Raw genomic sequence first — 22,744 nt, forward strand, 5'->3', positions numbered from 1 at the left:
CTGGGATCCGGAGGAAGCCCTGTGGCTGTGGGGAAGGGGCTGGCACTGGCCCAGCCCAGGTGGCCAGTGGTCCCAGCTGTTGTCCCTGACAGGTCCCCACGTGTCCCTGTCACAGCCTGCTCCCATCCCTGCTGCAGGACACCAAGCTGGGAGCACATGGACAGGTTGGAAGGGTGAATGGTGGATGCAGGCTGTTCCTACCCTGCAGGAAGGTGGGATAATCACTTCCCTTTTGCTTTAAAAACCAGACAATAGGTACAGCCCTGGAGAAAACACTCAGCAGCCAGTGGGGTTTTCCAGAGCTGATACTGAAAAAACTGCCAAGAGAGCTCTGAAATGGGGAAGTTGTGTGTTTGTGTCCAGGGCTGGGGCTGTACTGAATGTCACCCCACGTTCCTTGTCCCGCTGTGCTCCGAGTGTGGTGCCCATGGAGTTCTCTGGGATGGCTGTTCCCTCCATGTCCTGGTGCTTTGGTGACATTTTCAGCCAAGCCCCTTTGCCAGCCCGGCCACACTGAGCTCCCGGCACTCCAGCAGGAAAACTTCCCACTGGAAATCCCTGGCATGGAGCCTTGCCAGCCTGTTTCCAGCTAAATCCAACTGATGGATGTTGTAACAGGCTCTGTGTGTGGATATCTGGTACAAAACAACCGCTATCCGAGCCTTCCACTTCCCACTCCAGTGGGAAGGACCAGCAGGGCCCGGCTGCCAGAAAAATCTGGAAGTAGGTTGAGTTGTTGCTGATTTTAAGGAGCTTCATTCCCTGTTCCTTTGGCCTCCTGGCTGCAATAACCCCCCGTGCTGTGCTGTCAGAGGGATGAAATGGAGCACTGGGCTCTGGGAGAAGCATCCGGAGGTGGGATGGACCTGCCCCGGAAGGCTTCACCCAGGACAGGTCCCAACACATCTCAGTTTGCTGTAAATCCTTTGGTGTGTGATTTTTGGGAGAGCCAGGCCGGTTTTACCTGTCCAGGGTGCCATGGATGGGGTGACACGGCCATGGTCACCTGAAGGGCAGGGACAGCTCTGGAGTGGGAAACAGATCCCCCCAGTGCCCCATCCCAGTATGTGCCCAGTGCAACCCTAGTTCAGCCCCAGTGCTGTCCCAGCACAACCATCATGCAGTGCCAGTATCCAGCCGACCTGGAGTCCCACTACCATCCCAGTACAGCCCCAGTGCAGCCCCACTGTGGCTCAGGCTGGTCTCAGTACAGTCCCAGTAAAGCTTCTCTGTGGCTCAAACTCATCCCAGTACAGCCCTGCCATAGCTCATACTGGTCCCAGTACAGCCCCTCTGAGCCTCATATTGGTCCCAGTCCAGTCCCAGTAGCCCTGCAGTGTCCCATACTGGTCCCAGTGTGTCCCATACTGGTCCCAGTGTGTCCCATACTGGTCCCAGTGTGTCCCATACTGGTCCCAGTGTGTCCCATACTGGTCCCAGTCCCGCGCCCCCCGCGCTCCCCACCGTTCGCGCCCATGGCCCCGCCCCTGGCTGACACCCGCCGGCGTTTGACGGACAGCTCCCCGCCGCCCTCTGCACCAATCAGCGCCGTGGGTGGGCCACCCCCGCGGCCGATTGGTGCCTCCGCCACTCCCGCCCAATGGCGTTGGCGCGGGGGCGGGCCCGGGGCGGGGCGTGGCCGCCGCCGTGTCCCGGCATGGCGGAGCGGCCGCGCCGCCGCTGAGGCGCCGCCATGGCCAAGAGCCGCGGGGGCGGCGGGCCCAGCTCGCCCGGCGGCCGCAGCCTGGCGGGCACCCGCGAGAGCCTCGCCGACCCCGGCGGCGACGAGCTCAGCTCGCTCGGCTCTGACTCCGAGATCAACGGCGGCGGCCCCGAGGAGCGGCGCGTCGACAAGTTCGGGTTCATCGTGGGCAGCCGCGGCGCCGAGGGGACGTGAGTGGGGGCCGTGAGGGGGATGGGGCCGTGAGGGGCCGGAGGACGAGGGGCGCCGGGACCCCGAGGAGCCGCCCCAGGCCCGGCCCTGCCCGCCCTGGCCCGCTCGGCCCCCGCAGGGCCGGGCCCGGGGCTGGGCCGAGCCCGCCGCGCTCTCCCCGCCCCGGGGGGGTTTGTCCCCGCCGCCCCCGGGCTCGGAACGGGGCCTGGGTCGGGCATCGCCCGTGCCCGCAGCGGAGGCCGCGGCAGCCGGGATGTGAACAAGGGAGTGAGGCTGGGAGAGCTGGGAATGATCAGCCCGGGGAAGAGGAGGCTCCGGGGAGACCTTGGAGCCCCTTCCGGGGCCTAAAGGGGTCTCAGGAGAGCTGGAGATGGACTTGGGACAAGGGATGGAGGGACAGGACAAGGGGGAATGGTCTCTCACTGCCAGAGGGCAGGGATAGATGGGATATTGAGAAGGAATTCCTGGCTGTGAGGGTGGGGAGGCCCTGGCACAGGTTGCCCAGAGAAGCTGTGGCTGCCCCTGGATCCCTGGAAGTGTCCAAGGCGAAGCTGGATGGAGTTTGGAGCAGTCTAGGCTAGTGGAAGGTGTCCCTGCAGATAGGAATGTGATGAGCTTGAGGTCCCTTCCAACCCAAACCATTGCATGATGCTCTGATGATTCTATGAAGAGCCTCAAAAGCTGTTCTATCTCCCCTTGTCTCTCCTGCTCCAGTAAGGGGGAAGGGCTGGGAAGTGCTGTTCACCCCACTTGGGATCCAGGAGGTGCCAGCACAGCAGGGTCAGTGTCTGGTCACCTCCAGGTGCTGATCCTGGTAGATTTTTGGGCACTGTCAAGCCGAGGAGGCCAGGCCGTGGTGCCCTCCCAGGGACCCGGTGTCAGTAGCACTGCTGAAGGCTCCGTGTCCCCGCTCCGGGAAGGAAGCCCTCGGAGGAAGTGAGGCTCACCCAGAGGCACTGGGCCCCAGGGCGGTGCTGACACCCAGGAATGTGCTGCCGTCGAGCTGGTTCAGCGGCGTGTTTGGTGTTTGCCTTTCTGGCCCTGCTTTAACAGCTACGCCCAGAGAAAGCCAGGGTGACAGCGGGGCTGGCGCGTGGCAACCGCCTCCTCTCCCGCTGGGACATCGCCTGGAGCAGGTCTGGGATCTGCCCCCTGTGCTCTGTGCCATGCCTTGGTTTCCCTGTCTGTGAGGAGCACAGTGTTCACCCCCATAAGCTATGGGTGTTCCTGGGCTGGTGTGTGGGGTGAGAAGACGCCCAGAGTTGGATCGTTGGCTCTGGGCAAGGTGCATCGCTCTGGGTGATAAACCTTGTCCCTTGACACCGCAGGAGTGGAGTTGCCTCTCCTTCCCAGGGTACTGTGCCCTGTCCTGGCCACACATCACATTCAGGGGACACTTGTCCTGGCTGTTGTCCCTATGGCTGTCCCTGGGGCGGGTGTCCCTGTCCCTGGGGTGGGTGTCCCTGTCCCTGGGGTCCAGCAGGCAGCAGCCCCCCTGGATGGAGCTCCTGGTGCTGGAGGCAAGTGGCTGCTCCCAGGGGTGCTGACAGTGTGGTGGCTGCAGTCACTGGGGACTGAGCCCTGCACGTGTACTGGGGTCCAATCCTGCCCTGCTCCAGGGTTTTCATCAGCTCGCAGTCTGTCCCAGGAGTGGATGAGCGGAAATACTTGGCTGGCAGAGTTGGGGTCTCTCTAGCTGGAAGGGATAGCACAGGGAGGGCACATGGGGTGTCCCAGCATCTGGGGAGGGTCTGGGGGCACTGGGGAGGGCGATGTCCCCCACAGCGTGGATGCAGAGGAGCGCATTCCCGGCGCAGGGCATCCCGCCTCTTCCTAGCCTGGGTGCCCCCACCACGTCCTCCCGCCTCAGCCATATGAAATGCAGCTGGTCCTCGCTCCCTGCCCGCTGCCAAGCAGCCATCAGCTGGGAACAGCTTCCAGTCTGGGCTGGCCGGGCTCCAGCAGGCCCACAGCCAGCTCCTGTATCCAGCATCCCGCGCTCCCGAGCTTCCCACGCCTCGCACAGCCCCGGCTGGAGGCCAGTGCTCCCTCCATCCCCGTGCCGGGCCTGGCCGTGCTGGGGAGGGTGGGGATCCAGGCAAAGCAGATCCCTTGGGAGCGGGTTTGCTCTCAGAACAATCGCCCTCGCCCTGTCCCAGCCGCTGCGGTGGGTGGGACGTGGTGGGGAAGGGCTGGGCAGGGAGCAGGGCAGTGCTGCCAGCTGGATGTGGCTCTGGAAGCGCTGTGCTGCTCACTTTCCGGCTCCAGACGTGGAGAGAGATCTGAGAGGAGGCAGTGTCCTGTGTGTCCTGCAGTGGAGCTGGGTGCTGGAGGATGCTCAGCACCCAGACCATTGTCCTTGGGTCCTCAGGAAGGATCTGGCTGTTCCTGGGCTTGGTGCAGCCACAGGGGAGTGTGGAGCAGTGCCTGGGAAGGCATTAGATCGTTACTGATGGCTTGAAGGAGCTTCTGCTCCTCTTGGATGTCCCTGCCTGGGGCCTGCCCGAGCTGCCTGTGACCTGTTTCTGCACAGAGGTGGTGCCGTGGGGGGTTGGAGGCCGTGGTGCCGGCTTTGGCATCACAGCAGCATTGCCCCTGCCTCTGCAGGGTTAAATTGGATTCCCTGGCTGGGCTGAGCCGTTCTGGAAAACACTCCCCTCCCTCCTGAGGGACCCTGGGCTGGGCTCCGTGCCGGGCTGGAGCAGTGCCAGGCGCTGGGAGCGCGGCATGGCTGGGGCTGCACGGGTGACACGGTGCTTATGGCCCTGGCTCTCTGTGTGCAGCCATGGGGATCCGGCCTCGCTCGTGGCTCCGGATGTGCTCCCCGCTCCTCACCTTCCTGGCGTGTCCCTAGGGATGCTGAGGCTCTCGGTGGGTGCAGTGCAGGCTGCCCCCGAGAGGTTTGAGCCGCTGCTCTGGCGCGGTGATTTCACGGGTGAGAAGCACTTCCGGCAGCTGCCAAAACACCGGCTCTGCTGACTGTGTCCCAGACGGGCTCTGAGCCTTGGGGGTGCAGGCAGCTGGGCATGTGGGTCACCCAGGGTGCTGGGGAGGACAAGGGAGGGCTGGGCACCACGCTGACTGGCCTCTTCCTCCCCATCCCACAGGCTGGAGGAGGTCCCCTTGGAGGTGCTCCGACAGCGGGAGTCCAAGTGGCTGGATATGCTCAACAACTGGGACAAATGGATGGCCAAGAAACACAAGAAGGTAAGTGACAGCCATGTCTCCCCCAGGAGGTGTCAGGGAGGGACAGCCGGGCACAGCGGTGTCCCTTTGGGGCAGCCTGGTGTCACTGGGTCCCCACAGACAGACGTCTGGATGCCTTTGGATGATGCTGTTGGCTTGAGTGGGCTGTTCTCTCCCTGTGGTAGTTGGAGCTTGAAGGGGCTGAGTGGTCCCTGAGCCAGCCTGCTCCTTCCTCTGACTGTTCCCTGCCGGGCTGGAGCCTTCCTAGGGCTTCTTTGGCTGCCTGCAGACAGCCATGGGAATTGTTTGCTCATGGAAACTTCTGTTCTGAGCATCTTGTAGACCAAAAAAAGCTCCATGTAGGAAATGTCTGAGCCTGATGCACGTGACACTGGTCTGCGAGCTGGGGTCCCTGGGAGACTCCTGGTGGGGTGGCTCTGGCTTGGTCTGTTGGTGCTCCTTGAACCCCTGAGCCTGTGGATGAGGCAGGATGGGATGCAGCAAGTCCCAGGTTGCTGCTGTGCTGCCTCCTTCTCCTTCCCCCCACTGGCAGAGCCTCCTGGCACTGCTCCGTGTGCCTGGAGTGTTGTCCCCACTCGGTGCCTGGGGAACAACACTGGAATCCCTCATCTGCTTCTTGGCTGCTCTTAAAGGATTTGGGAGAGCTTTCTGGGCCACGGCAGGCGGGTGCTTTGTTCCACGTGCCGTTTCCGCCGCTCTCCGGCCGTGTGCCGCAGGGTGCCCTCCGGATGGGGGACGTGCTCCGGCAGCCGCGCCTGGCAGTGCCTGGGCCGAGCTCCTGTGAGTCTCCATGGGGCTGATGTGCTGTATAGTCTGTCCTGCAGCAAAAATCCATGCCTGGAGCTTCAGAGAGGCTGCTCTGGAATGTTGCTCTGTGCCTGGAGCCCTGGGGCTGCTCAGGGAAGGCTGCCAGGCTTGGCCTTGGATGCTGTCAACTATCCTTGCTCTGGCAGGAACCTGCTTGGTGCAGGGCCCTGCTGCTTCAGGGGAGCTCCCTGAGCCTCCAAAAAACCCTGGGACTTTTCTGGCTGCCTCACGGGGGTTGGCAGGCAGCCCGGGGATCCCTTGGGCCAGCTCCTGCCAGGCTCGCTCACACCTGCACCGCTCCAGCATCCCAAAATGCTCCCTGCCTGGCCCGGATCCCAGCAGAGCCTGACCCCACATCCTTCGTGGCTCTGAGCCGTGCCAGTACTATGTGCTGGAAGGAGGGCAGACGTGTGGGTGGGCAGCTCCCAGTGCTCTGGCAGGGTGAGCAGTGCTCTGACTGCACCTTGCTGTCAGTGTCCCTCAGCCCAGACATGCTCCTGATCCCTGGAAGGGCACAGTGGGATTACAGGGAACGGCAGGACCTGTGTGGGATGAGCTGCTCTGGCTGTGCTGGGCCTGGTCAGTTGGAGGAGCTGCTGAACCGAAACCCAGCGAGGCCGTTTCCTTCCTGGCAGCCTGGCCAGCAGGAAGGGGAGCAGGCTGGCAACAGGAGCCGGCAGCAGCCACGGAGCTGCCCACGGCAGCGCTGGGCATCGCCCGCCGCGCTTCCTGCCGGCACAAAGGGACCTGCCCCGGTAAACAACCAGCACTGCGGTGAGGGAGCAGCAAACCCCCCGGAGATGTGGTGGTACCACACTTGGAAACAACCACCTACTCCCCAGTTAACCGGGAAACACAGCCCTGGGCAGGCAGGAGAGGCCTGGAAACGATTTGGGAGCTGTTGGCCACTACTAGCAGGGCCCTGGCACAGTTGGCATGTGCCACCCAAGTGGGGACATGAGGAGTGGAGGCCATGCTGGGGCTTTGCAGGGTTTTTGTGGGGTGACTCTACTGAAAGCACCAGGCTTGTGGGGCCCACCTTGGTGCATTCCCTGGCTGAGGACTGAGGGGAGAAGGACACATGAGGACATGGAGCTGCTGGAGCAAGTCCAGAGGAGGCCACGGAGATGCTGCCAGGGCTGGAGCCCCTCTGCTCTGGAGCCAGGCTGGGAGTGCTGGGGGGGTTCACCTGGAGAAGAGAAGGCTCCAGGGAGAGCTGAGAGCCCCTTGCAGGGCCTGAAGGGGCTCCAGGAGAGCTGGAGAGGGACTGGGGACAAGGGATGGAGGGACAGGACACAGGGGAATGGCTTCCCAGTGCCAGAGGGCAGGGAGAGATGGGAGATTGGGGGAGAAACCTTCTCTGTGAGGGTGGGGAGGCCCTGGCCCAGGTTGCCCAGAGAAGCTGTGGCTGCCCCTGGATCCCTGGAAGTGTCCAAGGCCAGGTTGGACGGGGCTTGGAGCAACCTGGGCTAGTGGAAGGTGTCCCTGCCCATGTCAGGGGGTGGAACAAGATGAGCTTTAAGGTCCCTTCCCACCCAAACCATTCCATGATTTGACGAGATGGTGCTGCTGCTTCTCCAGGAGTTGGAGTGGGATGTTGGAAGCTCTGGTTTGGCCCCACTGGGTGCAGGCACAGCAGGGTTAAGCCAGCTCAGCTCCCCACACAGGTACCAGCTGCCTCGCCTGGACTTTGGTCGTGCCTGGTGCCCAGTGCCAAGGAAACCAGGGGATGACTGGGCACAGAGCTGGCCTGGGGCCTCGGGAGCTGACTGTGTGCAGAGCTGGGGCCAGACCTGCCCTTCTGCCTGGGATGTGCGGGTGGAACGGCTGAGACACAGCAGGGCGCACATCCATTGCCCCATGGGGAGTGGGAGGCTGGATGGGGGCTGGAGAGCCTCCCCTGAATCCCCAGTGCTTCCCATGTGGAGGGAGCCACCCATTCCCCACCTTAGCTCCAGTGTTTGCTTTTCCAGCTCCCAGCAGGATCTGGCTTTGAGGCAGAGCCAGGCTTGTTTGGAGCTGTTTCCAAGCCACAAAGGCTCGGCCAGGCTCCTGTTCCCCCATGCTGGTGCAGCCCTGGCTGCCATCCCAGCTGGCATCCCTGCGTCCCAGGGATGGAAGGACTCATCCCCTTGTTCGGGAAGCAGCAGGGGTCCAGCCTGTGGCCGTGGTGCTGGCCTGGCTCCCATCTTGCCCCAGGAGCCTCTTTGTTTCCCGCTGCTCCATGATTTTCCCGTGATGGCTGTGTCTCTTCCCGCAGATCCGCCTGCGGTGCCAGAAGGGGATCCCGCCCTCGCTGCGGGGCCGTGCCTGGCAGTACCTCTCCGGGAGCAAGGTTAAGTTGGAGCAGAACATGGGCAAGTTTGATGTGAGTCCTTGCCAGGGACCCTCCTGCACCACCAGGGAGCAGGACAGTGCTGGGGTGGCTCCTGCTCCCTCCGTGGCTGGGGTCTCTGTTGGGATCCCAGACATCTCGGGGGAGTGCCACGGGTGTTGCTCATCCCAATCCTCTCCTCCCCAGGAACTGGATCTCCTCACGGGAGAGCCCAAGTGGCTGGATGTGATCGAGCGGGATCTCCACCGGCAGTTCCCCTTCCATGAGATGTTCGTCTCACGCGGAGGCCACGGGTACGTGGAGCTCCTGTGTGTCCAGTCCTTTTCAGCCACGGGGTGGGCAGTGTCTGCCCCAGCTCATGCAGCCACACTCGTGCCCCCTGTGTCCCCCTGTCACCCCACGGTCCTTACACATCCAGAGTCACAGAGCATCCAGGCATGGCCTGAAAACAGGGGGGCTTCCCAGGAGCTCCCTGTGTGGGGCCCAACCCTTGGCACTGGTTCTGACACCTGGTGAGGTGGGAATTGCCACAGCAGGAGGGCAAAGGGAGGAGGTGACCCGCTGTGGCCTCTGTTTCACTGGGAAAATGCTGTTCCCAGTGTGTCTGGGAGCGTCTGTGCCTCTGTGCTTGCAGAGGGTCGTTTCCCATCCATGGCTCACCATGAGCCAGCATCCCTGGGAGGTGGTTGACTCTTGGATCCAGGGCAGGTGTAGCCTCTGTGGGCAGAGCTTCCCAGAGTACCACCCTGGTTGTTGTGTTCCATTGCCCTGGGTTTGTGTGCAAAAGGGATCCCAGCCAGGGACTGAGCCAGGCTTGTGCCTGGGATCCATGGGGAAGGCTGCTGGGCCACATCCGTGCCCTGTGCCCAGCTCCCCGTGCCCGGGGTGTCTCCGCAGGCAGCAGGACCTGTTCCGGGTGCTGAAGGCGTACACGCTGTACCGCCCGGAGGAGGGATATTGCCAGGCCCAGGCGCCCATCGCCGCCGTCCTGCTCATGCACATGCCGGCCGAGGTACGGGCACGCGGCCGGGGCAGAGCCGGCACCGCCGGGAGGGCGGGGGTCCCTCTGGGGGGTGCTCAGCTCCTGGCACCTCAAAGCACCCCAGGGTGCTCTGCCTCCTCTCGCCCTCCCCTGTGGTCCCTGGGAGCAGGGAGGGGCCGCAGGGATGTCCCCTGGCTGCTCACTGCTGTCCCTTGGCTTGCAGCAAGCGTTCTGGTGCCTGGTGCAGATCTGTGAGAAGTACCTCCCTGGCTACTACAGTGAGAAGCTGGTGAGTAAAGGGCTCCTGGTGCCTTTGGCAGTGGCAGGGACCTGCAGAGTGCTGCACCGGGTTTGGAACAATCCCTGGTATCCACACAGTCTGCGGGATGAAGGGAAGGAGAGCAGCCTTGGAGAGAAGGATTTTGGGGTGCTGGTGGGTGAGAGGCTGGACATGCCCCCTCAGGTGAGACCCCCCTGCAGAGCTGCCTCCAGGCCTGGGGAACAGCACAGGGAGGACATGGAGCTGCTGGAGATAGTCCAGAGGAGGCCCCGGAGATGCTGCCAGGGCTGGAGCCCCTCTGCTCTGGAGCCAGGCTGGGAGAGCTGGGGAGGTTCACCTGGAGAAGAGAAGGCTCCAGGGAGAGCTGAGAGCCCCTTGCAGGGCCTAAAGGGGCTCCAGGAGAGCTGGAGAGGGACTGGGGACAAGGGATGGAGGGACAGGACAAGGGGGAATGGCTTCCCAGTGCCAGAGGGCAGGGATAGATGGGAGATTGGGAAGGAATTCCTGGCTGTGAGGGTGGGGAGGCCCTGGCCCAGGTTGCCCAGAGAAGCTGTGGCTGCCCCTGGATCCCTGGAAGTGTCCAAGGCCAGGTTGGACAGGGCTTGAAGCAACCTGGGCTAGTGGAAGGTGTCCCTGCCCATGGCAGGGGGTGGGATGAGATGAGCTTTTAAGATCCCTTCCAACCCCAGCCATTCTGGGATTCTATGTCTCCAGGCCAAAAGCTCACTCAGCTTCTCATCCTGGAGAAAGAAAAGATCTGGGAAGTTGCTGGGTATTCCCAGTCTCTGTGTTGTGGCCTCAGAGGCATCCCACAGTCAGGGATGGGGGGGCTCAGTGGGACACAGCTCTGCTCCCTTAGCCAGGTGTGGAGGGTGGGCTGACACCCCGGGCCTGGCACTGGGGGCTGATCCCGGGACTGAGGCACTCACTGGGATGCTGGTCCCTGTTCTCGCAGGAAGCCATCCAGCTGGATGGGCAGATCCTCTTCTCGCTGCTGCACAAGGTCTCACCCGTGGCCTACAAGCACCTGAGCAAGCAGAAGATCGACCCCATCCTGTACATGACGGAGTGGTTCATGTGCGCCTTCTCCCGCACGCTGCCCTGGAGCTCCGTCCTGCGCGTCTGGGACATGTTCTTCTGTGAAGGTAGGAGTTCCCCACCGTCCTCCTCTTCCTCTGGGATGACCCCATGGCACGTGGGACCTGTAGTAGGGCAGGTTTGAGGCAGCCACGTGCCTAGGGTGGAGATGGGCTGTTTTCCTGGGGATTAGGGGGCACATGCATCCCAAATCCACCCTTTTGTGTGTCTTGTTAGTGAGACTGGGATCTGGTGCCCCACAGCATTTGAAGGACATGGTGGCAGAGTCCCCCTGTCCTGCCTGGCACTCACTGCCTCACGTCTGCTCTTGCAGGAGTGAAGATCATCTTCCGGGTGGGCCTGGTGCTGCTCAAACACACACTGGGCTCCTCAGACAAGCTCAAGTCCTGCCAGGGCCAGTACGAGACCATGGAGAGGCTGAGGGCCCTCAGCCCCAAAATCATGCAGGAGGCCTTCCTGGTGCAGGAGGTGAGGTGCTGGGGAAGGTCAGGGGGCCCAGTTGCCCAACGCTGCCGAACTGGGCTGTCCCTGGGTGGGCAGATGGGGCATAGCATGGGGGCAGCCCCCCGAAAGCTTTTTGTTTTAGGGCTTGCCTCTCGCTGGGTGGGATCCCACACGCAGCCCTGGTGGCCCTGTCGCTGCCAGGGGAGATGCTGATGGCACAAGTGTCCCTGCAGGTCATCGAGCTGCCGGTGACAGAGCGTCAGATCGAGCGGGAGCACCTGATCCAGCTGAAGAAGTGGCGGGAGACGCACGGGGAGCTGCAGTGCAAGTCCCCCCCGCGCCTGCACGGCGCCAAGGCCATCAGCGAGGCTGAGCCCGCGCCCCGCAAGGCGCTGGAGCCCGTGCCCTCCATCATCGTCCCCCCTGGGCCCGCCCCCGTGCCCAAGGCCCGCAAGAGCAAGGAGAAGAGCCGGGAAAAGACCCCAGCCAGCCCTGCCAATGGCCCTGGGGCTGAGGGCAACGGGGCGCCCGGCACGACCCGGGAGCTGCTGCACCCCCAGGTCTCCCCCCACCACCAGTCCAAGGAGAGCCTGAGCTCCCGGGAGAGCGAGGACACGTACTTGTAGGGCCCTGCCCGCACCCCGGGCAGCCGGGCTCAGCGGGGCTGCGCACGGACCCGGGCACGAGGACGCTGGGGGATACCCCTGGCACGCAGCGCTGGGGGCTCTGAGCTGGAGGGATGGGACAGGGGGGCTGGTATGACTCCGTGGGGTGCCCACAGGAGCTTGGCCAGGTGTGGTGACCAAAGGGGACACCGTGGGTCTGCGCTGGGTGCCCACCCCGCAGGGTGCTGGCACCACTAGCGGTGGGAGCCTGGGCAGGGGGTGGCTGAGCCACCTGAGCTCCCTCCCCACACTGGGGGGCTGAGCTGCCCCTCAGGCCCTTCTCCCCGTCCCAGAGCCCCTCAACCCATCACCCCCCGGGTCCCTCCTGTAGCCCCCACCCTGTGCCAGCCAGGCAGCCCCAGCCCCAGTTCCCAAGCACTTAGGCCTGGCACAGGGCACTGGGGGTACGCGAGGAGCTGAGGGGACCCCTCGCCCCCCCTCTTTATCTAGTGAGGATATATCAAGCTGTAGCCCTATATGTAGTACCCAATTTACCTACTCACTGAGCCTATTTATTATTCCTCCGAGGCAGGACAGGGACCGAGGCAGGATGCGCTGGAGGCAGCAGGATTTGATGCCAATCACAGGGCTAAAGCCCCCCCCACCCCGATGCCCGGGCTCCCCACGGCTCGGGGGGAGCGTTCACCCTGCCAGGGCTCACCCCACCTCTGCCACCCCCAGGCCCCAGCGCAGGTGTGACGGGGTGGGTGAGCAGCAGCCAGGTGGTCCCTGGCTGTGGGGTCCCCTCTGCCCCCCGTGCCCTCCCCAGGGCCGGGGGTGGCTTTGTATCATAAGCGGGAAAAGCAGTTTTGTACAAAGGGGTCAATAAAGCAAGTGTGTAAAGGCGCAGCCCCAGCTCCCACCCTCTCTAGGCCTGGGCTGGGGGGGTCAAGGGGTGGGGATAGGAGTGGCACCTCCCACTTCCTTCTGTGCCAGTACGAGCTTTGGGAAGGCACCCTACCCTGGACTCATCTCTGGGTGCTCCAGCCCTGAGGTGGGGAGCACCCTGCCCTGGGCCCCACCTTCCCTGTGTCCCCTGGTCCTGGGGGGCACCCTGGCCTGCACCCCATTTCCCCTGGACACTCTGACCGTGCCCTGAACCCATCTCCCCTGGGTGCTCCAGCTCTGGGGGCACCGTGCCCCAGACCCTCTCTCCCCTGGGTGCTCCAGCCCCAGGAATCAGGTGCTGGAGAGGGTCCTGGGAAGGGCCCTGCTGCCATCACCCTGTGTCACCACTGTGTCACCACAGAGGGTGACCCAGCCCTGCTACTCCGCCCAACCCTGGGGCTGCCCGTTTGAAGTGGGATGGGAGGAGGCTGAGGCCTGCCCCAGCTTGTGACAGTGGTGGATACCGAGTTCCTCGAGCGATGCCATGGAGTGCACTCCCTTCGCAGCACCTTCCCACTCCTCCCACTGACACAACTCCTATGGTGGAACAGAGCCAGAAGACCCCCTAATTTGTCCTGTGGCACCCCAGAGCTCAGCTCCCCAATCCCAAACGGTGCCTAGGCCTTCTCTCTTGCTCCTGCTTTATGCTGGCAGGAATTCTGTCCAAGCCTCCATTCCTCCCTCCAGACCCCCCTTTTCCCGGGGGGTGGCTCTGGTTCGGGTGCTAGGTGCCCCCCTGGTCCTGCACACTGCCCTGGGGTGAATCCTTGATCAAGGCTGGTGGTCGGGGCTGAGTGGAGGGGCTGGCTGGGTGCTGGGTGGGGGGTGCAGTGAGATTGGCAGTGGAGTTGGCATCAGGCTCCCAGTGGGTCCAGTCCCAGCCTGACAGGGCTGGGCTGGAAGTGAGGGAGCTGGATCGGGTTGGGCCCCCCGAGACGTGGGTGAGTCCTTGTCCGGGTACCACAGGGTGTTGTACTGGGGCTGCTTTGGGCACTCCAGGGGCTGCAGCTCGGGGGCACTGCGGGACTCCAGGTTTGAGCTGCTTCAGGCATCCCAGGCTCCCGGTTGGGGCTCATCTGGGCACCTCGGGAATGCTGAATTTCGTCTGGTTTGGGCACTCTGAGGCTCGGAGTCGGCACCCGGTATAGATACCCCGGGGCTCTGTTATGGAGCTGCTCCGGGCACCTCAGGGCACTGAATTTGGGCTGGTTTGGGCACCACAGAGTTCTGTATTGGGGCTGGTCCTGGGGCTCCGGTGCCGGGTGGTTGCCCCTCTGGCGGTGCGGGGGGTTGTCCCTGGGCGGTGCCGGGTCGGCTCCCGGAGCGATGCTGGGCGGCCCCGAGGCGGTCCCGGGAGGAGCGGGGCGATCCCGAGGCGGTCCCGGAGCGATGCTGGGCGGTCCCGAGGTGGTCCGGGGCGGTGCTGGGCGGTCCCGGAGCGGTGCTGGGCGGTCCCAAGCCGGTCCCGGGCGGAGCGGGGCGGTCCCGGGGCGGTCCCGTGCCCGCCCTTATAGCGGCGTCGGCGGCGGATCCCGGTGCGGCGCGGCCGCCATGGATCTGCACATCCTGGAGCACCGGGTGCGGGTGCTGAGCCTGGCCCGCCGCGGGCTCTGGCTCTACACACACCCGCTGCTCAAGCTGCTCTTCCTGCCCCAGCGCTGCCGGTACCGGCCTTCCTCCTTCCTCCTCCCCCGATGCCCGGCCTCGGGAGGCGGCGGCGGTTTTGGGATCACCGGCACCGATTTCTCCTTATTCAGATGCAAGTTCTTCAGCCTGACGGAGACCCCCGAGGACTACACGGTCATGCTGGACGAGGAGGGCTTCAAAGGTACCGCGCGGTGGGCTCGGCGTCCCCCGCAGGGTGGGCTGGCACTGCGGGCACGAGCTGGGCACGTTCTCAGCCCCGCTCCTCGCCTGGGCCGCGGGGAGCGAGTCCCGGCTTGTAGCTCGGCTCCCTCGGGACGTGCCCGTCCCGTTCCCTCGGCGCCTGCGCTGGGGATGTACCGGCTTGCCCGGCCGGGGCTCACCCGGCGTGGCTGCCCTCGCCCCGACAGCCCCTCCCGGGCACAGCCGCGTCCCCACCAGCTCGTGGGACCAGGCTGTGACACGGTGGGGATGGTCTGCGGAGAGCCCGGTGCCAGCCCAAAGCCCAGGTGCTCCAGGCAGGGGGCAGGGACCACCTGCGATGCCTACAGGCAGCGCTCCAGGCTCTGCCAGCCCTCATGCCGTCATTCCTATGGCCACTTTCATCTGTTCGGTGAGGACCAGCCGGTGCATTAGCAGACAGGCCAAATCCTTGCCCAGCCAGACTGGCAGGGGTGAGCCCTTCCCGGCAGCAGGGACCAGACTTTGAGGTGTCCAGGAGAGGTTTGATCCCTTCCAAGCCAGTCCCTCTCCCCGGGAGGTGCCATTTGGTGACGTCCCCACCGCTGGTGACCCAGCCGCGCATCACCTTCACCGCCCGCCCTGCAGGGGGTACCGGCCCAACAGGCTGGGCTGGAGGGTCCGGATCCGGCCCAGCTTCCCACGCCCAAACCTTCCTGCTGGGGCCGCAGGAACCGGCCACAGTGTCCCTTGGCTGTGCCCCAAGGAGGAAGGGTCAGTGCTCTGGCCACAGGCACTCCCAGACGAGTCCTGCTTCCAGCTCCCTCTGCTCCGGGACGGGACCGTGGCCCGGGCTCTCCCCACTCCCAGAGCCAGAGCTGTTCCCCACGTATTGTTTTATTTCGGGGCCTGCGGACAAATATTCCTCAATCCCGAGGGGAGGGCGGGAAGTGCCGAACAATGGTCCTGCGAGCCGGCGGCCCCACTGCGCCCTGTGCACCCCCACGGCTGGGGGGCTGCCAGGGTACCCCTGCTCTGGGGCTGGAGGGGACCCCAGCAGAGAAGGGCTGCACTCCCTCTTCCCCTGGGGATCAGGACTGAGCCCTGGGGTGGTGACAGGGGCCAGGAAGGTGCCCTCGCTCTCAGCCTTGCCCCGGGTGGTGTTGAAAAGCAATTAAGTGCTGAGTGCTGGGACAGGTCCCATGTTCCCGTGGCCGTGTCCCCCCGCCTCTTCCCCAGCACTGGGCCCTGGGCCGGAGCCGAGGCTGTTCTGGCTCTTCCTGCACAGGAACAGGCGCTGGGAACACCCGCCGAGGCCCTGGATCCGGCCCTGCTCCCGCCCTACCCCGAGCCACGGTTTGGGAATGGGATGTGGAGCCTGCCCCGTGATGGGATCCCTGCCATGGGTGTCGGACCCTCCTGGGGTGACCTCCCCTCTGACACTGCTGTGATGAGTTTGGGGTCTCAGCTGGGCTGGGGCTCTGGGTGCCCACCGAAGGCCTGGGGGCTTGAGTGGTCTCCTGTGGGAGCTGCTTCCCACCTCTGCCAGGCAGGGGGGGGGGTTGGAGACCCTTTGGGTGCCCACCCCCTCTCCCTTCCTGGGAAGGGGTGCCCAGGGAGGAGCGGCTGCCTGGCTGATTTCTGGGGTCTCCCAGCAGTGCCAGCCCCTCTCCTGGGCAGGAGGGTGGGAGCAAGGGGGAGTGGGAGGCAGAAAGAGGGGTCTCGAGGCAGGAAGGGAGCAGCTGGCATGTGCCCACCCTGCCAATACCAGCAGATTTTTGGGAAGCAGTCCTTGGCCCCGCCAGCCTGGGCTCTTCCCTCCCTACCAGACTGGCACCAGGTGCTGGCACTGCCAGAACAGTGGGGTTACTCTCCCCTTTTCTCCTTTAGTACCCACCACGACTCTCTTTGAGCATCCCTGGTGCTGGATGCTGGGCTGGGGGCTCCTGGGGGGCAGGGGATGAGCTGGGCAACTCCAGGGCCCTGGAGGTGCCAGTTTAGGGGTGCAGTGCACCCCAACACCCCTTTTCACCCAGCCCAGAGTGCTGCTGTGGGGAGGAGAGACACATCCTGGGTTTTGGGGGGGTTGTAGCCTTGAACCCCCTCATCCCTGTGACTGTCCCAGTGTGGAGTGGCTGAGCCCTGACTCGGGATGGGGCTGGTCTGTGTCCCCAAACCAGTGACCCCACACCTGGGACTGGTCCCATCCTGGCTCCACTCATCTCCCAAGGGATGGTGTGACAGCAGTGCTTGAGCTGGCACTGGCTCCGTGGCACAGACAGTGTCCAGCCGTGCCGAGCCTCGGGGAGCCACCTGCCTCAGTGTCCCTTGTCCCTCGCAGAGCTGCCGCCCTCCGAGTTCATGCAGGTGGCAGATTCCACGTGGCTGGTGCTCAGTGTTGTCTCCAACGGGCGGGAACCCCCCGGCTGCCAGGCCACCGGCGTCACCAAGATCGCGCGCTCGGTCATCGCGCCGCTGGCCGAGCACCACGTCTCGGTGCTGATGCTCTCCACGTACCAGACCGACTTCATCCTGGTGAGGGACAGGGACCATGGCACCTGGTACCCCAGGGTGCTGGCTGTCCTGAGAACCCCGCTGTGACTGTGGGGAGGGGGGGCAGTCCAGGCCCTGATCCTGTGCCCCCGGGCAGGTGCGGGAGCGGGACCTGCCGGTGGTGATCCACACGCTGGCGGGGGAGTTTGACATCTACAGGGAGGAGAGTGGCGAGTGTGTCCCTGTCACCTGCGATGACGTGAGCAATGGCTTCCTCAAGCCCAAGCCGGGTGAGTGACACTGGGCCCATGTCCCCTGGGACCACCTGGTCCCTGCCCAGATGCTCCCCTACCCGTATCCTTGAGGGATGTTCAGGGCCACCCTGTCCCTGAGCCACCCACTCCCCACCGAGTTGCTCCAGCGCCCACTGGAGGTACCCACCTCCTTGGGGGACCCCCAGGGCCACTCTGCCACTCTGTCCCCAGAGCCACCCTGTCCTAGGGCCACTCAGTCACTGCCAAGATGCTGCCCCTCCCACCAGTAGTACCCACATCTTTAGGGGACCTCCAGGCCACCTGTCCCCAGGACCACCCAGTCCCCGCTGAGGTGCTCCAGCTCCCACCAGCGGCACCTGCATATCTGGGGGACCTCCAGGGCTACCCTGTCCCTCAGGGCCACCTAGTCCTTGCCAAGATGCTCCAGCTCCCACTGGAGGTACCCACATCCTTGGGGGCCTCCCAGGCCACCTGAACCCCATCAAGGTGCTCCAGCTCCCACCAGTAGTACTTGTATCTTTGTGGGACCCCCCCAGGTCACCCAGTCCCCAGTGTCACTTGGTCCCTGACAAGGTGCTCCAGCTCCCACTGGTGGTTCCCACATCCATAGGAGACCCGCAGGGCCACCCAGTCCCCATGGAGATGCTGCAGCTCCCACTGGTGATACCCACAACCTTGGGGACCCGGGGCCACCCCTCTGCTCCCCGAGGGACTCCACGTGGGTGCGGTGACCACGGGGTGGCACTGTGGGACTGTCCCCGAGCTGCCCCAGGGCTGATGCGTGGCCGTTCCCCTGCCAGCCACCAGCCCCACTCTGCACCCGGTGCAGAGCCCCCAGACCCGCTTCTGTGTCCTGACGGTGGCCCCCGACACGCTGCCCGCCATCGCCACCATGCTCATCGACGTCCTCTTCTACTCCCACAGGTGGGTCCTGGGGAAGGGGGCGTGGGGGTGGCCCCTTGCCCAGTGCCCCCTGAACTGTGGTGACACGTCCCACCTGTCGCTCCTGGTGGGATTTTGGGCTCCGGGTGCGTTTTCCAAACTGGTTTTGCCCTCCCAGGGGCTGCAGTCGTCTGAGTGCTTGGGGGTCCTGCTGCCACCACGGGGGGTGGGAGCCCCGAGGTGACACAGGGGACAAACCCACCATTGCTGTGAAACGGGAGGGGGTGGGTTTGGAAGGTCAGTGGGAATGGTGCTGGGGCGAGGGGATGCTTCTGGCCAGGTCCCTTTTGTCCTTTGTGATGGGGTCCTTTCTGATGGCACTCAACTGCTCCAGAGTCACTGTGGCCTTTCGGGAATGCCCCAAAACCTGGTGTCACCCTGTCCTGCCTCATCCAGCACCTGCAAGCTGCAGACCCTGCAGGGAGCACCTGCTCCCACCCCCTCTCCTCTCACCCTGCAGCATCCCAACATGATACTCAAACACCCAGTACCAGCACAAAGCCCTTCTCCTCCCCGTTTTGGGGGTTGTGACCCCTCCCTGTGCCTCTCCCCCTCTGCAGCCCCCCACGGGAGGCGGGTGCTGGCAGCCAGGACCTCGACTCCATCACCTTCTTCTCCTTCTCCCTCATCGAGGGCTACATCTCCATCGTGATGGATGCTGAGACCCAGAAGCGGTGGGTGCTGTCCCTGGGGCTGTCTGTCCCTCTGTCCCTGGGCCTGGGGGCTCAGGGACTGGGGGTGACACACAGCCCCTCCTTTCTCAGGTTCCCCAGTGACCTGCTGCTGACCAGCTCCACGGGGGAGCTGTGGCGGATGGTGCGGATCGGGGGGCAGCCCCTCGGCTTCGGTGAGCGTGGCCATGGTGGCCATGTCCCCTCTCGTGCCACCAGGGGCACTGCTGTCCCTGTGTGTCCCCATGGCAGTGACCTGGGACCCCCTTTGCCCCCCTAGATGAGTGTGGCATTGTGGCACAGATCGCAGAGCCGTTGGCAGCCGCCGACATCTCGGCCTATTACATCAGCACCTTCAACTTTGACCACGCCCTGGTGAGCCCCTGCCCCTCCCTGGGGACACACACCAGCCCCGGGGTGTCCCCTGGGGCTGACACCCCCTGTGTCCCCCCGGCAGGTCCCCGAGGAGGGCATCGCCGAGGTCATCCAGCTGCTGCAGCAGCGGCAGGACAGCGGCAGATAACGGCTGTCCCCAGGCCGGGTGGCCCAGCACGGTGGCACAGTGGGGTCCTCCCTCCTCCCCACCCCCTGCCACCCCCATATTCATTATTTTTCAATTTTAAGGCTCCCCTGGTGCGGGGCAGAGCCAGGTGCAGTGTCACTCCCTGCGTGCTGGGGATGTGGTGGCTTTGGGGACGTGGTGGCCTTGTGGCAGTGGGACAGTGTCCTGCAGGAGTGGGGTTAGTCCCCACGTGCCATCCTCTGCCCCCAACCCTGCCTGCGTGGGGTGGGGGGGCTCAGGGGGAGAGTGAGTGTCCCCAGGGACCTGCTGGTGGAGGGGACACAAGAGGGCAGTGATGTGCCATCAGTGCTGAAGGGGACAGCCTGGGGCTGTGGGGACCTGTCCCCATGCCCTGTGTGTCCCAAGTGGATGGGTGCCTCTGGACCAGCCCCATGGAGGGGTGAAGGCATCACAGCTCTGGGGATGCCCCTGGCACCCCAAAAATCTACAAGGTGGCAGAGGGGGGGCTGTGGTTCACCCCCAGCCCTGGATGTCACCTGTCATGAAGGGGTGACAGTGACCCCTCCAGCTCCTCCCAAGTTGTATTTTCACATAGTTTTTGATAAGTCAATAAAATTTCTATTCTTTTTATTTCTGTGTAGCCCTGGGGGAGTGTCACAGAGCTGATCTGTGTGGAGGTGGCAGGGGCTGGGATGGGACAGGGGGACATGGCCCTCCCTGTGCCCCACTGAGGTGACTGGGACATGACCAGCTCTCCTACCACATATTTTGGGTGAAAAAAAGAGTGAAGGCTGCAGCTCCCAGCAAATCAGTGGCCCTGGGGAAACTGAGGCATGGGACCCACCCCACATTCCTGCCCTCCCCCTACCCCAGACTGGGTCCAACTGGGGGAAACTGAGGCACGAACTTGACCTCAGGCCTGGGGGTGTCACTGTCACACCATCCCTGTGCCCCCATGTCCTCCTGCCTTGCTGCCAGCACAGCACCCTGTGGCCAAGTGAGGTGCACAGGGTTGGGGCTGTGCCCTCCTGCTGCAGCCATGTGAGTGCCCCCCCAGCCCAGAGTGTGACTGGTCATGAAGTAAGACCCAGCACGAGCGTAGTGGAAACCTCTTCCCCCGGGCTCTGCTCCCATCCTGTGCCCAAAATCCGTTCCCTGCTCTCCCATGTTCTGAGCAGGACCGTGCCCAGGCCCTGACACGTCCTGCCCACGTCAGCCCCACACACTTCCAGCCACCAGCTTCCTGCCCCCTCTCTCTTTCCTGTCTCGCTCCCTTCTCCGAGTCATGGGACGCTGCTGACGTGTGCCCGGGAGATGAAGAAATTGCCGCCGGCCCATGCGGTCACTGGCACTATTTTTGTCCCCGTTGGGTGTTGCACAGTCCAGTGCCCAAGAGCGATGGCCACCTCTGGTGTCCTGCCAGCCCAGCTGGGGGTGATGGTGCCAGGACCACCCGTGGCCATGGGGCAGCTGAGGGGGTGGGTGCTCAGCCCACGTGCTCCTGATCGCCTGGACAGGGTGTCCGGGGGTCCTGCCATGGCAGGGAACATGGGAGAGCCTGTGAGGTCAGGGAGGGAGGGAGGGAGGGATGAATGGGAGGCAGGGATGTTCCTCTGGGTGAATGGATGGGCAGATGGAGGGATGGAGAGATAGATATATGGATGGGCAGATGGATGGATGGGCAGGTGTATGGACGAGTGGCTGGCTGGATGTATGGATGGTTGGTTCATCATATGGAAGATGAATATACACATTAATGGATAGGTGAAGAACAGGTGGAGGATTTTATGGGTAGGTGGAGAAGCAGGTGGATGGATGTGTGCACAGATTAGATGGGTGGATCTATGGATGGATGGATGATTCAGGTGGAGGGGTAGGTAGATATGTGGATTGCTGGCTAACAGCCTATCTAGGCAGACTGAGGGATGGACAAACTACTTCAAACAGAGTAAGCAGGATGCCCCAGGTACAGCCCTGCCTGCCCCTGCAGCTGCCACCTCTGCCAGGGGATGCCCCGAGGAGGAGGAGGAGGAGGGGGAAGCCCCTGGTGGAGGAAGCAGCCCCTGCAGGTCATGGGGGAAATTTTGGGAAAAGAAAACACTTCTTCTGGAAGTGAGTCACCGCCGTGTTCTTCCCCCTGGAAGGAGATGTTGTTTCTGGGTTGTTTCTTTGCCGTCACCAAACCTTCCAAATGTGTAAATTCAGTGCAGGGCGGCTCCGAGGGTCACCAAACCAACGGGATTGCGACACACCTGGAAATGCTGATCAGCGAGATTCCTTTTGATGAGGTGGGAAAAGCCCCTGTCAGTGCCGGGCTCCATCTGCTGGGAAAGGGGAGCTGAGGGGACAAGGGGACTCGCCCTGGGTGCTGCCGGTGGTGCCGAGGCCGTGTTGATCCCAGGGCAGTGCAGGGGCCGTGTGAGCCGGGCTCCCCCGGGCAGTGTTGCACAAGCCCGAGGGCAGCGCTGCCCGACTCGGCTTCCGCCGCCCTGGGCCCTGTGCCTTGGGCAACACCCAGCGGGTCCCCACTCAGCATTCCCGTGGGTGCTCCGGGCACGGGGGCTGAGCCCGGTGTCCCCAGCCTGATCAGCACCCAAGTTTGTCACCCTGAGGGGTGGGTGGCTGTGAGCAGGTGGATGGAGCGTTCTCTGGAGCATCGCTGAGCGCACAGGCCCCAGCCATGCCGGGATGCCCCGTATGTCCTGTGCTTCCACCTCCCTTCTTCCCAGGACAGATTTTTGGCTCCCACAGTTGGATTTGGGATGTGAAAGCCCCTGTGGTGGCACATGGCTGACATCCCTGTCCCCGGTGCCCCTGCCCTCTTTTGCATTGGGGTTTCGGGGCAGACAGGGCTGGTTTCAGTTCAACCCTTTGGGTGCCGAGCGGTGACATCAGGGTGACTCAAAACGCCCCTTTTCCAAGAAACCAGGACACGGGGGCCCAGCGGCGCCACATCTGGGATGAGCAATGGGACTGCAGACTCCCAGGCTGGACCCACCAGGACTCCCTCGAGGAACTGACTCGAAGAACATCCCATTGCCCGCCCGGCATCATTTCCTCCCGCCGGGCGCTCACCCCGCTCATTGGCCCCCAGGGCACGGCTTTACTTCTCGCTGCCTTTCCGTTGGGTCCCTGGGCGGTGGGGGCCACCGGCTGCGCTTTAAAAGCCGAGCTTCCCCCTCCCCGAGCAGTTAAGGAAGTCGCTCTCGCGGCGAAACACCCGCCCCGGCCATGCGGTGTGACCGGCGGCCCTGGGGCGTGCTGGCAGGTAGGTGTGTGCCCGTGTGCCACAGCCACCCCTCGCTCGTGCCTGGCTGTGCCAACCCGGCTGGGGGCCGCGGGAGGGAGCGCGGAGCGGGGCCCGCTGGCGGTCGGCTTGCTGTGGCAGATGGCACCCAGGCTGTGCCGGGGCAGTG

The 22,744-nt window shown here is 64.0% G+C and overlaps 2 protein-coding genes across 3 annotated transcripts; both read left to right on the forward strand.

The window, feature by feature from the left end:
• The first annotated feature begins 1,642 nt into the window (after positions 1–1,642).
• TBC1D10A (TBC1 domain family member 10A) lies at positions 1,643–12,561 on the forward strand. Its single transcript, XM_064674562.1, has 9 exons — positions 1,643–1,893; positions 5,002–5,101; positions 8,169–8,276; positions 8,430–8,536; positions 9,141–9,255; positions 9,449–9,514; positions 10,461–10,650; positions 10,917–11,071; positions 11,281–12,561. Exons 1-9 carry the CDS (start codon positions 1,694–1,696, stop codon positions 11,671–11,673), a joined length of 1,434 nt encoding a protein of 477 aa, XP_064530632.1. The 5' UTR covers positions 1,643–1,693; the 3' UTR covers positions 11,674–12,561.
• A 1,538-nt stretch (positions 12,562–14,099) lies between these two features.
• Positions 14,100–19,958, forward strand: CASTOR1 (cytosolic arginine sensor for mTORC1 subunit 1). 2 transcript variants are annotated; one of them, XM_064674583.1, is made up of 9 exons: positions 14,100–14,264; positions 14,358–14,428; positions 16,766–16,959; positions 17,075–17,207; positions 17,993–18,116; positions 18,695–18,808; positions 18,899–18,981; positions 19,086–19,176; positions 19,263–19,566. In XM_064674583.1, exons 1-9 carry the CDS (start codon positions 14,152–14,154, stop codon positions 19,426–19,428), a joined length of 1,089 nt encoding a protein of 362 aa, XP_064530653.1. In that variant the 5' UTR covers positions 14,100–14,151; the 3' UTR covers positions 19,429–19,566. The 2 variants fall into 2 exon arrangements, with proteins under 2 accessions (XP_064530653.1, XP_064530652.1); XM_064674582.1 differs by having other exon boundaries at positions 14,101–14,264; positions 19,086–19,180; positions 19,263–19,958.
• The last annotated feature ends 2,786 nt before the right edge of the window (positions 19,959–22,744 follow it).

This window comes from Pseudopipra pipra, chromosome 18, assembly GCF_036250125.1.
Source record: "Pseudopipra pipra isolate bDixPip1 chromosome 18, bDixPip1.hap1, whole genome shotgun sequence".
Lineage (NCBI taxonomy): Eukaryota > Metazoa > Chordata > Aves > Passeriformes > Pipridae > Pseudopipra > Pseudopipra pipra.

Coding starts and splice junctions, on each gene's coding strand:
- CASTOR1 (XM_064674583.1), top strand. CDS start 14,152: ATGGATCTGCACATCCTGGAGCACCGGGTGCGGGTGCTGAGCCTGGCC. Junction 14,265..14,357: donor TTCCTGCCCCAGCGCTGCCG/GTACCGGCCTTC, acceptor CTCCTTATTCAG/ATGCAAGTTCTTCAGCCTGA. Junction 17,208..17,992: donor CTTCCTCAAGCCCAAGCCGG/GTGAGTGACACT, acceptor TTCCCCTGCCAG/CCACCAGCCCCACTCTGCAC.
- TBC1D10A (XM_064674562.1), top strand. CDS start 1,694: ATGGCCAAGAGCCGCGGGGGCGGCGGGCCCAGCTCGCCCGGCGGCCGC. Junction 9,256..9,448: donor TCATGCACATGCCGGCCGAG/GTACGGGCACGC, acceptor CTTGGCTTGCAG/CAAGCGTTCTGGTGCCTGGT. Junction 10,651..10,916: donor GGACATGTTCTTCTGTGAAG/GTAGGAGTTCCC, acceptor CTGCTCTTGCAG/GAGTGAAGATCATCTTCCGG.